We start from the raw sequence: 13,238 nt of genomic DNA, 5'->3' as shown, positions 1-13,238 counted from the left end.
CGGTTTTTCGGTCTGGTCTACACTGAGCGAATAAAACACTTTTTTTTTTAATTTATTTATTATACGCGAGGGAATTTTATTAATATATATATTATACGCTAGGGAATGGGAAGAGAAATTCATTGATCGGATTGAGCGTAACTGGTTACTATCAATGATATAAGATGGATTGAAATTAAAGGAAATTATTGACAATGCTATGTTTTCTTAAAAACGGCTTTAACGAGGTGGTTTGACTCGTTATCGTTGCATTTTATGGACATGGACTTGTTAGAGTGATATCATTGATTCGCTTTGAGGAGTGAAAGGGTTTGAAAGAATTAATATTAATGTAGCTAACTAGAATTTATTAGTGAATTAGCGGTATGTCTCGTGTCTTTCCGCAGACCTCTGGCAGGTACCGGTGAACTCCCTCTTGCAATGACTTGAAATAATATTTATTTGTCGTTAATTGTTGAATTCGACATTCTGCCCAAAGTATGATATAAATTTAAGTAAAATTTTCAATAATTGAGACCAATTTTATAGACGAATTTCTCTTCCATTCCATATTGACTTATCATTTGAGTTGCTCCACTGATGATTCTTATAAAATCAATTTCACCGGAGCTGGGAAATTTCTTTACCAAGGAACATTTATATCGTAGAAAGTAATTAAGATGATGAAAGTGGTATCTGAGGAATCGACCGTTCAAGAAACTTTTCTCTAAACTGACCGTACCGAATAGTTTCAAATTTTACAACGTGAATATGGAGTCTATAAAGAAGGTCCTAACACTCATGAAATTTCATTTCTTATACAAGATTTAAAAAATACCGAAAAAAAAAAAAAAGAAATTGAAATTTCAAGAGTGTCGAGACCTTCCTTATAGTCTCCACATTTATACTGTAAATTTTAAAACGATTCAGTAAGCCCAGATAAGTGAAAAGTTTCATAAACAAAACCTAAATTTGACACGCCAGGTTGAACATCGCAGATAATGACTAGGTCTGAGTTTCTTAACTCTTGGAGCGCTGTCGACGCATATGTGCGTCCGACATTTGGCCCAATATCGCGCGCACGGTCTAAGGAAATTCGCCCGTATGTCGAAAGTGCTTAGCGCTCAAAGGGTTAATCCGACGCCACTTTAATATCGCCTAGATAGTGAATTTTTCGCTCGGTGCAGTCCAACGTATCACTTCGTATTGACTATCAACAGGTAATCCGAGGAATGGTGCGAGGAAGAGGTGGTTCCTCTAATTTCCAATAGCCCCGACCGAGCGCGATAACGTAGATAACGAAAGACCGTCGACGTGTTACGCGTAGACGTAGAGAATCGGTGGTAGCCGACCCGATTGCGAAATGACTGACCGCATCCTAATATTGTTTCCACAGTCCATCTGGCTGGAGGAAGAAGAGGCTGCGCGGGAAGCCGCTGAGAACCGTGTGACCCAACATGTAAATCTCTCTCTCTCTCTCTCTGTCTGCTATTTCTCTGTCACTATGTCACCCCTCACTCCGTCATCCGCCACCACCAAGCGTAATCTCTCGACTCTTCTCGCTAGTTACTAGGATCCTCTTCCACCTTGGCCGTTCCTGTCGTACGTTTGAATCCCGCTAGAGTTAGCGGCATGAACTTACAGGACACCGGGCAAGAGCGATCCCGATGAAGTAGCTCCGTATATTCGCCATTTCTTTCCGACCTTACTAACCAGTTCAGCCGATGTCAATCGAGCCTGGAACCATACCAAAGCCCTGTAAGTCCATGGTCGTCCGTAGCACGCATCTCTCAGCTTCATCGTCTCTTCCTCCCATCTCTGTCCCCCCCTAAGATAATTCGGCTGCCGGCGAAATCGGAGCCCAGAAAGGGAGAAAAGAGAAAAAAGAAGGAAAAAGAAAAGAAAGAAAGAAGGAGAGAAGCTCCTCTCGGGCCCCAAGCATGGTTATATCTCGCGTTTGCACCCCCTTCCACCCATCAAAGGACCCTCTCGCCGTGCCATCCTTGATTAGAGTCGACTTAGCCTGTTAGTCCTTAGTTGATTTCCGTTCCGGATAGCTGGCCTCGCATCGGGCCTCCCCCGGGTACTCGAAGCCCCGTGAAAAAGAAAGAAGTGATCCCCCATACCCCGGTACCATGGGATGTCTGCCCTCTCTTCGTTGACCCCGGGGGGAAGTCGCGAGGCCCTTAGACGCACTCTTCCCCGAGGACATTTGTCGTGGCCCGGGATTCCCTGGGGACCTATCGCTCATCCTTGCGTTTGTATTCTTCCGCAGAACCTAAACCACGACAACAAGCCGAAGATCGTCTCCTCGAACTCGGCCCTGGACACCAATCATACGACGGTCGACATGAAGGAGGAGCTGACCTACACGAGTAGCAACGAGGACCTGAAGAAGGGGCACAACGACCACATCCTGAAGAGGATTCCAGCCGGGGCAGAGGCGACCGTCGTGCTCGTGGGAGCCGTGGACTTCCTGGACCAGCCCACCATCGCGTTCGTCCGACTCGCCGAGGGCGTCTATATCCCATCCATCACCGAGATCACCATCCCCGTCAGGTTCGTCTTCGTCCTGCTCGGCCCCAGGAATGCCGACCTCGACTACCATGAGATCGGTCGGTCCATCTCCACCCTGATGGCGAACACGTCCTTCCACAAAGTGGCATATAAGGCGAACGAGAGGAGGGAGCTGCTCTCCGCCATCAACGAGTTCCTCGACGACTCCATCGTGCTGCCTCCTGGGAACTGGGAGAGACAGGCGTTGCTGCCCTTCGACGAGCTCAAGGCCAAGAGCGAGGCCATCCGCAAGCGCAAGGCCAAGGCCCTCGAGGAGAAGAGCAAGCCGGTGCTGAGCGCCACCATTGTTCCCGGGAAGAAGGGTAAGACGTGGATCGGGATTGCTTGGAGGTGGACGGTGGCGAAGCTTCGGGACTGGTACTATAAGGGACGTCGAAATTTTCAGCCCTTTTAGCAGGTGATGGCGAAAAGAAGCCGCCTCCCGACGACGATCCTCTACGGCGCACCAGGCGACCCTTCGGCGGCCTCATCAACGACATCAAGAGACGTTATCCGTTCTACTTGTCGGACTTCACCGACGGCTTGAGCTCCTCGTGCTTGGCGGCGGCGATCTTCATGTACTTCGCAGCCCTGTGCACCGCTATCACGTTCGGGGGTCTCCTGAGCGATAAGACACGCAACACCATCGGCATCTCCGAGACCCTGGTCTCCTGCTCATGGACGGGCGTGATAATGGCCCTCTTCGCGACCCAGCCACTAGTGATAATCGGCACCACCGGGCCTTTGTTGCTCTTCGACGAGAGTCTCTTCGAGTTCTGCCTGGCCAACGGGCTGGAGTTCCTCACGATGAGGGTCTACGTCGGAGCCTGGATGGGCATCATCGCTCTGACGGTCGCCTGCGTCGAGGGCTCCGTCTTGGTCAGGCTCTTCACCAGGTTCACGGAGGAGATCTTCACCGGGCTGATATCCATCCTGTATATCGTCGAGACTTTCATCAAGCTCTACAACTACTTCGTCAGAAACCCTCTCTTGCCCGAGTACTGCTTCGGCGAGCTGGGATTTGTATCCGAGAACGAGACCATCGTCTCGTCGACGACGATCTCGACGACGACCACCTCTGGACCCATCATCGCTCGCTCCGTCAGGGCCGTGGATCCTGAGCAAAGCTACCAGGAATCACGAAACGAAACCGAGCAAACTGTCTTCCCGGTGTCCGTCGCGTCCATGCTTCCCGTCCTGCCCAGCCACGATGGGGCTGGGCTGGTGAACCAGCCGAACACCGCGCTGATGTGCACGATACTCTGCCTGGGCACCTTTCTCGGGGCCTACTACCTGAGGATCTTCCGCAACAGCCACTACCTGGGGCGCAGCGCTCGCCGCGCATTCGGGGACTTCGGAGTGCCCATCAGCATCATCACGTTCGTTCTCGTCGATTACCTGGCCCAGGTGAAGACGGAGAAGCTGCTGGTGCCGGAGGGCCTGTCGCCCTCGGTCGCGGACAGGTCATGGTTCGTGTCTCCTGGAGGAACCGACAAGTCCATCCCCCTCTGGATGGCCTTCGCCTGCTGCGTGCCGGCTCTCCTGGTCTACATCCTCGTCTTCATGGAGACCCAGATATCGGAGTAAGTTTCTGGGGAGTTTTGACCTTCTGACCAAGCTCTATCTCGATGCTCTCTTCTTCATCTAGGCTGATAATCGACAAGAAGGAGAGGAAGCTGCGCAAGGGCTGCGGGTACCACATGGACATCGTGGTGGTCTGTTTGATGAATGTGGGCTGCGGTTTAATGGGCGCGCCCTGGTGCTGCGCAGCCTCGGTGCGATCCCTGACCCACGTCTCCGCGGTGACGGTCATGTCCAGGACCCATGCACCCGGTGACAAGCCGCACATCGTCGAGGTCAAGGAGCAGAGGGTCAGCGCGCTGCTGGTCGCCGTCCTGGTCGGCGTGAGCGTCCTGATGGCTCCTCTCCTGAGGCGCGTGCCCATGTCGGTCCTGCTGGGTGTCTTCCTCTACATGGGCATCTCCTCCACCAACGGAGTCCAGCTCTTCGACAGGGTCAAGCTCTTCTTCATGCCGGTCAAGCACCACGGGACCGCCACCTACGTGCGCCGCGTCCAGACCTACAAGATGCACATCTTCACCCTCATCCAGATCCTCTGTCTGGCCGTCCTCTGGATCGTCAAGAGCACCAAGGCCGCCCTGGCGCTCCCGTTCTTCCTGATCCTGATGATCCCCCTGAGAGCCCAGATGGTCAGGTTCTTCACGGGCGCGGAGCTGCGTGCCCTCGACAGCAAGGAACCGGAACACGAGACCAAGGAGGACGAGCTCGACTTCTACGAGGAGGCCCCTCTTCCGGGTTAAGGCTCGACGTGCATCCCTCTTCCGGATACGCTCGACCTTGAAGAACCCAGACCACGAGGACGCGGCGTCGCCAACCAAACGAGGAACGAGCCGCGTTCCTCTCTTCGTATATTTTCCCGCAATTTCTTTTCCTCTCTCTCTCTCTTTTTCTTCTCCACGGGGATCCCCTGGTCGTTGAGCGACACCGTTGACGACAATTGGAGTCCGCAGAGAGACGACTCTCCGTGACGTAGTTATTAACTCGCTCAACGTCCGCCTGTGGCGCCCCTGCGCCTGCGATTCGCTGACGAAACGATATCCTGTCGGCGCGACGGTATGCTAATTGACCGAACGATCGTTACTGTACTTAAATGCCGTTTGCGTGGACAATTCGCAGGTGACAGCGGCTAGGTCCCTGAGTCCCCGAAGAGCGCCGTTCACGCCGAGGAGGGGATAAAGCGGTCCTTCTCTACTTCCACCGAAGGCCAATTGCGCTCTCGAGGATTCGCAGAGTGTCGGCCCACTTTTCTCACGAGTGGGTCGCACGACTCTAAATCTCGACTCCGTCGTTGAGGAGCAATCTCGCGAGACCCTCTCTCTCTCTCTCTTGGAGTAATTCTTCCCAGGGCGAACAAGAAGCGGCCAGTTCTGGCGGGGGTCTCTTCCCTCGTCCCGGGAGGGTCGAATTCGGAGGATGCAAATTGAACCGCCGGCCGGTCTGTAATTTCCATAGCTCGTTGCGGGGATTAGAGAGAGAGGGGGGGAGGCCCGCTTCTTGGGCGCGGATTTACATTTGTACCTTACGTCGATATGCACTACCTCCGCGAGTAGGGATCCGTAGCTGTGTACGCAGTGCGTGACAATATTCTTGCCACGGGTCGCGCCGGCACAGCCCGACGAGAACTTCGTAGAGCACTGTACTTATACATATATACATACATATACACGTGTTAATAGACAGAGACGGAATTATGTCCCGACTCTAGGCCAATTGTTACCGACCGATCGCCGAAGGAGTCGAGGCGTATCGTCGGACTATCGCGAGGAGTAGGGCTTAACTAATAGCGGTTCCAATTTATCAATTCAATATCGATACAACGACCGGGGTGCCCGAGGAAGGGATAGCATTCTCGGTGGATGGAAGTCGTTGTCGATGATGGTGATTTAGCAATTAGGCTAGACAAGCTGTGTATCCTTGGGTTGGTGGCTCCCACCTGGATGGCGACCTACACGATGCGTCGGTCGGGTCTATTTTTCTCGAAGCACGTAGAGGTCGTAGTTGAAGTAATAAGTCGGAGAGCCGAATATGGCCGGATGGGATTGTCTAGGAGGCGAGCCGAGGGGAATCCGATTGTCAAGGGAGCGTCGAGAGGGCTTTCAGCAATAAAATTCCGGCTCGGTCTAGGCGACCCGGACGATCAAGCCGTTCCTCTGGATGTTACTCGTCGGCCGACCTCGGACTAGCTCTTTCGGGATATTAAGCCAGGTTCTTTCAAGGTGTCTCGGTACTTTAAGGCGACATGGAAGTGACATCTGCTAGGTCAATAGTTTACTGAACTTTTCTGCCAATTGGCTGTATCGAATTGTTTGAAATTCTGCCCACTCAATGGCGAGGCTTTAAGGGAGGTCCTAACATCCGTGGAATTTCATTTGTTATAAAAAATATTTTTTAAATCTTTATAAACCAATTATTAAATGAAATCTCATGGGTGTCGGTACCTTCCTTAGAGCTTTCATATTCACGTGGTGAAGTTTCAAGCGATTCGGTACACCCTGTTCGGAGAAAAGTTTCGTAAAGGAGACTCAGACGTCACTCTCGTGCCACCTTAAGATAACATACATCAGAGCCATCTTAAGTTGATGTGGAGTGGCATCTGACGAGTGAATCGTTTCTGCAACTTTTCTACAAACAGGGCGTACCGAATCGCCTGAAACTTTACAACGCGAACGTGGAGGCCATAGGGAAGGTTCCGACACTCATGAAATTTCATTTATTATAACAAAAATTTTGAAAATATCCATAAACAAAATGGAAAAAAAAATTGAACTTTTATGAGTGCCAGGACTTTCCTTATAGCCTCTATATTCACATTATCAAGTTTTAAGCGATGCACCCAGTTCGGAGAACAATTGCATAGATGAGACCTCTCTGACGCCGCTTTCAGATCCCCTTAACATCCCGATACGTCACCCCAAGTCGCGCAGAAAAATGTCGAGGTCTCTCGGACGAATTTCTCGACGTCGGCCACGAGGAACGGTGTCTGCAATAAGGCTCGGAATAGCACACCAAACGGGATTCGCGCGCGCATAGATATACGAGAAGAGTATTCTAAGAGGTCGGGAGCGAGACGCCTCCCGCGTATATGGTATTTTGATCCTTTAGAGTATTTTACTAACTAAAAAAAAAAGATAAGAAAATCGCAGCCATTGCGTCGGCGCCTGTAATGTCGGTATATCGAACGTTTCACCTACAACCGCCCTGTTTGTGCCTGCGAGTGCGTGCTAAGAGCGGTCGCGCGCGCGTCTTCGGAGGATCCCCATGTGGACCCTTGCTCTCGATATTTCTTATTATAATATTCCTCGATATTCCTTAATATTAATCGATCTTCCCGAAGACGCACGCGCGGCGCGCCGATACACGCGACTGTGATAGAAACCCGCGACGGCCCGACCAGGACCCCACGTGGGTCGGTGCTCCGAAATTAATATCTGACTTCCCGATCGGTTTTAGAGCATTCCGCCTCGGTAGAAATTTTGGCCCTAGTTCCTAGTTTCCATGTAAAAAAAAAGAAAGCAAAAAAATGACCCAAAATTAAGGACGATCGATTGGAACCTCCACCGCGCGTGCTGGCGATCCTGCGAAGCCGTCGCGGGGCGATTCCTTCGAGGGAAGGAATCTCGTTTAGGGAAAAGAGAGCTCTATATTCTACACTACGATCCATCGTTGAGACGCTATTATATATATATACACATATATACATATGTCTATATATATATGTCTACATTGCAGATTATATTCTATACGTATTATATATATATATATATGAATAAATCCCGCGGGAAAAGCCGACGATTGGGAGGAAAGAAGAGACCTAAATCCGATGAGTCGCACCTCGCGGGGCGCGACTCTCTCCTTGTACATAAAGTAGCTACATGCAGTATTAAAAAGTAATAACGAGAGCGATGGAGCGTTAGGACTGGTTCTCGCGCCTTACGAGTTGACGGAGATGCGCCGAGGAGAGGGTAATGAGAAATAAAAAAGATATTTTACTTGTCTCTCTGACGGTTTCTCACTCGAGCCCGACCCGGACCTGACCGATCGTCCCTAAATATTTTCATTTCCCAGATCGAGTCCGGACTACCCGATGGCTGTTTGAGAGGATTCGGCATGTCCTCGTTATAATCCCCAGGGCAGAGAAGACTCGACGTGGATTAAAGAGTTATTGTTAAAACCGGGAATGGCCTCGCCACGAGCGCTCGCTTCCGTTGTGAGGACCCTCAGCCCGTCTCCGCTTCCTCTGCCGAAATCATTGGCTAGGTAATGTTTCACAATTTTACGCTTGTAAATAGTTCATTACGGTGTTAAGAATTATTGCGGTTTTTGCTCTTTGAGATTCCACGCCTTGTTTTCGAAGGAAGTTGCTCTTGTGGCCGGTTGTACGTGTACCGCTTTGAAGCGAGGATTTCGCTCTGCGTGTTGATAAAAATAGATGCGCTTTAAATGTTAATTTTTATTTTATTTAAAGTAGTTAATGATGAAGAAGGGCCTTATTTGGGCGATTTCCTGGGACGAATTCAAAATGGGCGGTAAGGGAACTTGTGGCTTGCGATGGTAATGTTGCACTTAGGTAAGGAATCGATAATGAGTGCATGGGTGGTTTCAAAACTTGCGGAAACGGGAGCCTTGGAGTTCATCAGCCTTCTAGACGACTTGTAGTCGATGCAGTGATAATAAAAAAGACTATTAGAGTTTTAATAGCAATTATTGGTATCAAAGGGTAGGGCGATGCGCTTTAAATGGCTTGTTACGTGGACGAGGTGGAATCGCAACTTCATCTGAAAACAATGTGTCATATTTCAAGCAGCAAAAATTATGATTTCCTGGACAGCGTGATATATTAAGGTGATCTGAAAGTGACATCAAAGAGGTCTCATTAATGAAACTTTTCTCCGAACTGGGTGTACCAAATCGTTTCAAACTTTACTATGTGAATTCGGAGGCTATAAGGAAGGTCCTGACGTGCATACAATTTTAATTTATTAAAAATTTGTTTATAGACATTTTCAAAATTTTGCATAAAAAATAAAATTTCATGAGGGTCAACACCTTCCTCGTAGTCTCGACGTTCATGTTGTAAAGTTTGAAACGATTCGGTACACTAAGTTCGTAGAAAAGTTTCATGAACGATTGAGGTCTCGGATGCCACTTTGACATCCCCTTAAAACCGAGTTCTCGAGGTTCACCAGGTTGTCCCCGAGGAGTCCGGCTGCCCGGTGCAGCCTCTTCCCGGGGAAGGAGGCAGGACCTCGTACCATCAACCTGGACACCCCGCAGAGAAGGAAGATCCTGAAGGAAGGACTACCGAAGGAACGGGAACGGGCTATCATCGGATCGGGAGGATTCGGATTAGTAGTCAGAGCCTCCTACAAAGGTCGGATAAAAATTTATCAATCCACGATACAGATATTCCCCGCTTTCACGAATTAAGGTGAAGTGAAACACGTCGAGGAACTTGATCGACATCGATAAAAAAGATTTTTCTAAATGTCCATGTTGCCGACGTTCGTTTTTATATTGACAGCTGGGTCGAATTATATTGGATATTGTAGCAAATGGCATACTCCACCTGTCGTTTTCGTACAATAATTATAAAGAAATCGAAGTAAAACTTCAGAAATCCTCTGGATTCATGCTTTCTGGAGCCCTAATTGACTGCAGAGGGACCCCCTGCGCCATCTGTGATTTCCAGGTTAATTAAATTTTCACCCCGAGACCTCATTTTACCATCCTTTTAGCATATAAGCGCATACAATACTTTTTTTTTTTTCATTTATCCCGTTCAAATGCGAGTTTATCGATTACCAGAGGGTTCTAAATTGTCATAAAATTGTCCTGACCCTTTCGTTTCTCATATCGGAGCCTTCGATAATTGTATATCGATCGAAATATAAGAGCTCGACGCCATTTTGATTTTAGTCTGGGTTGAGTTAAAAAATTTTTTCCAAAAATCCAAATTTTGAATGTGTCAGGACAATTCTTAGACGATCAGGAGTGATGTGTCAAAGTTTCGGATAGTTTGGTCTAATACCCTTAAAAAAAAGTGCTCTATTCAAATCGACTAATTTGAAGGGGGTTTCACTTCACCTTAATTCATTGCTCCCCGTTGAACGTCTCTAAATCTAGAATTCGCAAAACGGGAGTTACCATTCATAAGGAGAAATGTATTAAAAATCCAGGTACTTCCCACTTTCTGAATCTTTATATTTTGTACATTCGTTCTTACGAACGTAACTCCCCTCTTGCATATTCTCGATTTACGAAGAATCGCCAGGAGCCAATTGATCCGCTAAGACGGGAACTACTTGTAGAAATGAAATTCGCATTTGCCGGTTTGATAAATCATACAGGAATTTCCAGGTAGCCAAATTGCAGCGAAGATGATGAGCCGCAACCGGCGAAGCGATATCACGGCAAAGGCGGAGAAGTTGGCCTCGACCTTGAACCATGAGAACATTATCAAAATCCGTGGGATCGAGCAGGGCTCGGCCCTTACCCTGATAGCGATGGAGTTGTGCGGCACGTCCCTTGAAGAGCGCCTTGAAGAGACCGAGATGGTCCCAAGAGAGCGGGTTGAGATATGGCTGGCCATCGCCAGGGCTCTAAAGTTCTGCCACGAGGCTGGGGTGATCCATGCAGACGTAAAACCGAAGAACATCCTGATCGGACCCGATGGTCGACCTAAACTGGCGGATTTTGGAAGCTGCGTCTCCGCAGAGGTCGAGGACGAGAAGACCTCGACGCGGGATCTGCGTGTACGTCATAGGCTGATCTTACAAGGAAGGTATCCCAAATCGATCTCTCCGATTCGATTTCTTTTATAATATGTTATAGTAGACTAAAAACTAAGCGACACGTATTTTTTTTTATCTGCCATTAAACACTTTAAGGGGGTGAAACCACCATCCAAAATAAGGCCTGTGAGGGGTGGCTCACCCCTTAATTTTTTTTTTTAATGGAGAAAATTATATTTTTCATTTCTCGTTATGAGAGAGCTTTTCCTGGTGGATTAGTTAAAAAATATTATGTTCTTGTGGGTGAAACTGACAAATCGCCCCTTGACATGCCTTACTTTGGATGGTGGTTTCACCCCCTTAAAGTGTTTAATGGCAGATAAAAGAAAATACGTGTCGCTTAGTTTAGTATAATATATTATAAAAGAAATCAAATCGGAGAGATCGACCTGGGATACCTTCCTTAGTTAGTCAAACCTCCAGGGAGATCTCGAGCTATTGCGATAGTTAAGGTGATAGGAAAGTGTGATATGTACGTAACAATAAGTGAAAATATTTATTAAACTTTTCTCCTAACTGGGTGCATCGAATTATCTGAACTGCTCGTGAAATTTCTCTTTTCGAAGAAAATTTTCTACTTATCTTGGACAAGAACCGGAAAACCATATTTCTTTCCGAAAAATGAAATTTCACGGGCAGCGCGTTCTTCCTTCGAGCCTCCATAATCACATGTTAAAGTTTTAGATAATTTGAAGCACCCAGTTTAGAGAAAAGTTTTATAAATATTTCTTGACTTTTTGGTATGTATATGTCACACTTTCGTACCACCTTAACCCTTTTATTACTACCGGCAACTGTGTCGCTCGCCACGGAAGTCTGCTAGAAATCGCAAGCAGAATTCACACTGTCGCAATTTCAAGACCGACTTCTTATCGAATCGCATTGTCATTTATCATATAAAATCAAAGACAATCGGCTCTCAGAGAAGGAAATCGATTTCATTGATTTCCGAGTGAATAGCCCCTTTAATTTCTTCCTGTACATCTACTTTCGTTTACTATGGACAGTTAGAATAGCCGAATATGTATAATTTCCTGGAATAATAAGTATGCAGTCGTGCGGCTTATCAAACGTTTTATCCGCAATATGTCATATATCGTACTTCTGCGAACTCTTGCGCACTATTATTATGTATTTTGTTTAAAAATTTACTGACACTACGTCGAAACGCCGGAGATTGTACATAGTTTCGTGATTTGTCCGGCGGTGGCGTTTTGTCGCGGTCTATCGCGGCGAAAGGGTTAAACGAGCCTCGCTCGAAGTTACCAGAACTAGAATAGAAAAAGGAGAGGTATTGGGTTGATTTTATTTGAAGGATAATGGGAATTTCCAGGGTACTCCGGGATACTCAGCGCCCGAGGTTGTTCGAGGAGGGACTCCTTCATCCGCGTCGGATATCTTCTCACTAGGAGTGGTCGCCTGGCAGATGGTCTCAAGAAAAAGGCCCTTCCTTGGCCTGGACATCCATGCGATCCTCTACCTCTCGGGGAACGGAGCTAGGCCCGAGAACGAGGACTTGGAAGACGGATTTGGAGGAAGGTACAAGAATTTGTACAGACACTCTTGGAAGGAAGATCCTGGAAGCAGGCCCACGGCAACGGAAGTCATCGCTAGATTGAACGATCTACTCTTAGCATTTAGTCGTCTAAGTTAGATTAGAGAAGTTCTTATTCGCTTAGTTTTCCTAATCAGTTTTGTATCTCCAGCTTAAGGAAATACATCGGTTCGAGAGGAGTTACAGGTCGATGAAAGATTTATGTATGTTTAGGGGTAGATGGTTTCTTTTTTGGAGTGGGAAGAAGTAGGCTAAGGTTTAAATAAAAACTGTTTTTGCACATGTCTCGCATTTTTCTTTTATAATATCTTGCTATGACAACTTTTTTGGTGCATAAATTTAAAGATGTACATATCGTACGTGTCCGTAACCTCGATACAAATTTTTGGCCGAATTCGAACGTGCGAATAAACATTTAAATGTGTACTTACGTGTATGTACATACATACATACTTGCGCTACTTGTACTGTAAAATATTGAGTGTAATAAAGTAAGTTATTGAATGATAACAATGAGTATATTTATTTATACGAGCATGTCTAACGAACCCTCCAATCGCCTATTTCTGATCCTTGAAAATCACCCGTAGACCTAAGTTAATGTTAATTTTCATGCGGTGGCAAAAAACGGTGAAAGCTAACGTGCGAAACTAGAGGGCAGCACAGGATGCGATCGCGCGACTGTGCCCGTAAGCAACAGAGATGTGGTAAGCAACAGAGATGAGTTGGGAGATTGCTCACGTGCAGGGTCGCGCGATCGCACCGTGTGCTGCCCT

General features: G+C 47.6%; 2 protein-coding genes across 11 annotated transcripts in view; both read left to right on the top strand.

Annotated features, from left to right (window-relative positions):
• LOC105702706 (anion exchange protein 3) overlaps positions 1 to 8,111 on the top strand; it is a 43,100-nt gene extending 34,989 nt beyond the window's left edge. For 7 of the 9 annotated variants that reach the window (XM_023432623.1, XM_012430476.2, XM_012430475.2 and 4 more), the window contains exons 7-10: positions 1,376 to 1,438; positions 2,255 to 2,858; positions 2,942 to 4,118; positions 4,184 to 4,856. In XM_023432623.1, coding sequence (XP_023288391.1) covers positions 1,376 to 1,438; positions 2,255 to 2,858; positions 2,942 to 4,118; positions 4,184 to 4,856 — 2,517 coding nt within the window. Of the gene's footprint in view, positions 1 to 1,375; positions 1,439 to 2,254; positions 2,859 to 2,941; positions 4,119 to 4,183 lie in introns of all 9 variants that reach the window. The other 2 variants (XM_012430474.2, XM_012430479.2) reach the window with 2 other exon arrangements.
• A 97-nt stretch (positions 8,112 to 8,208) lies between these two features.
• LOC105702707 (serine/threonine-protein kinase mos) lies at positions 8,209 to 12,744 on the top strand. 2 transcript variants are annotated; one of them, XM_012430482.1, is made up of 4 exons: positions 8,209 to 8,373; positions 9,303 to 9,487; positions 10,474 to 10,868; positions 12,241 to 12,744. In XM_012430482.1, exons 1-4 carry the CDS (start codon positions 8,294 to 8,296, stop codon positions 12,559 to 12,561), a joined length of 981 nt encoding a protein of 326 aa, XP_012285905.1. In that variant the 5' UTR covers positions 8,209 to 8,293; the 3' UTR covers positions 12,562 to 12,744. The 2 variants fall into 2 exon arrangements, with proteins under 2 accessions (XP_012285905.1, XP_012285904.1); XM_012430481.1 differs by lacking the exon at positions 8,209 to 8,373 and adding an exon at positions 8,385 to 8,642.
• The last annotated feature ends 494 nt before the right edge of the window (positions 12,745 to 13,238 follow it).

Source organism: Orussus abietinus, unplaced genomic scaffold (genome assembly GCF_000612105.2).
Source record: "Orussus abietinus isolate OABI.00-Male unplaced genomic scaffold, Oabi_2.0 scaffold380, whole genome shotgun sequence".
NCBI lineage: Eukaryota > Metazoa > Arthropoda > Insecta > Hymenoptera > Orussidae > Orussus > Orussus abietinus.
Note: the sequence above shows the minus strand (reverse complement) of the source record. Positions and strands in the feature narration are given on the sequence as shown.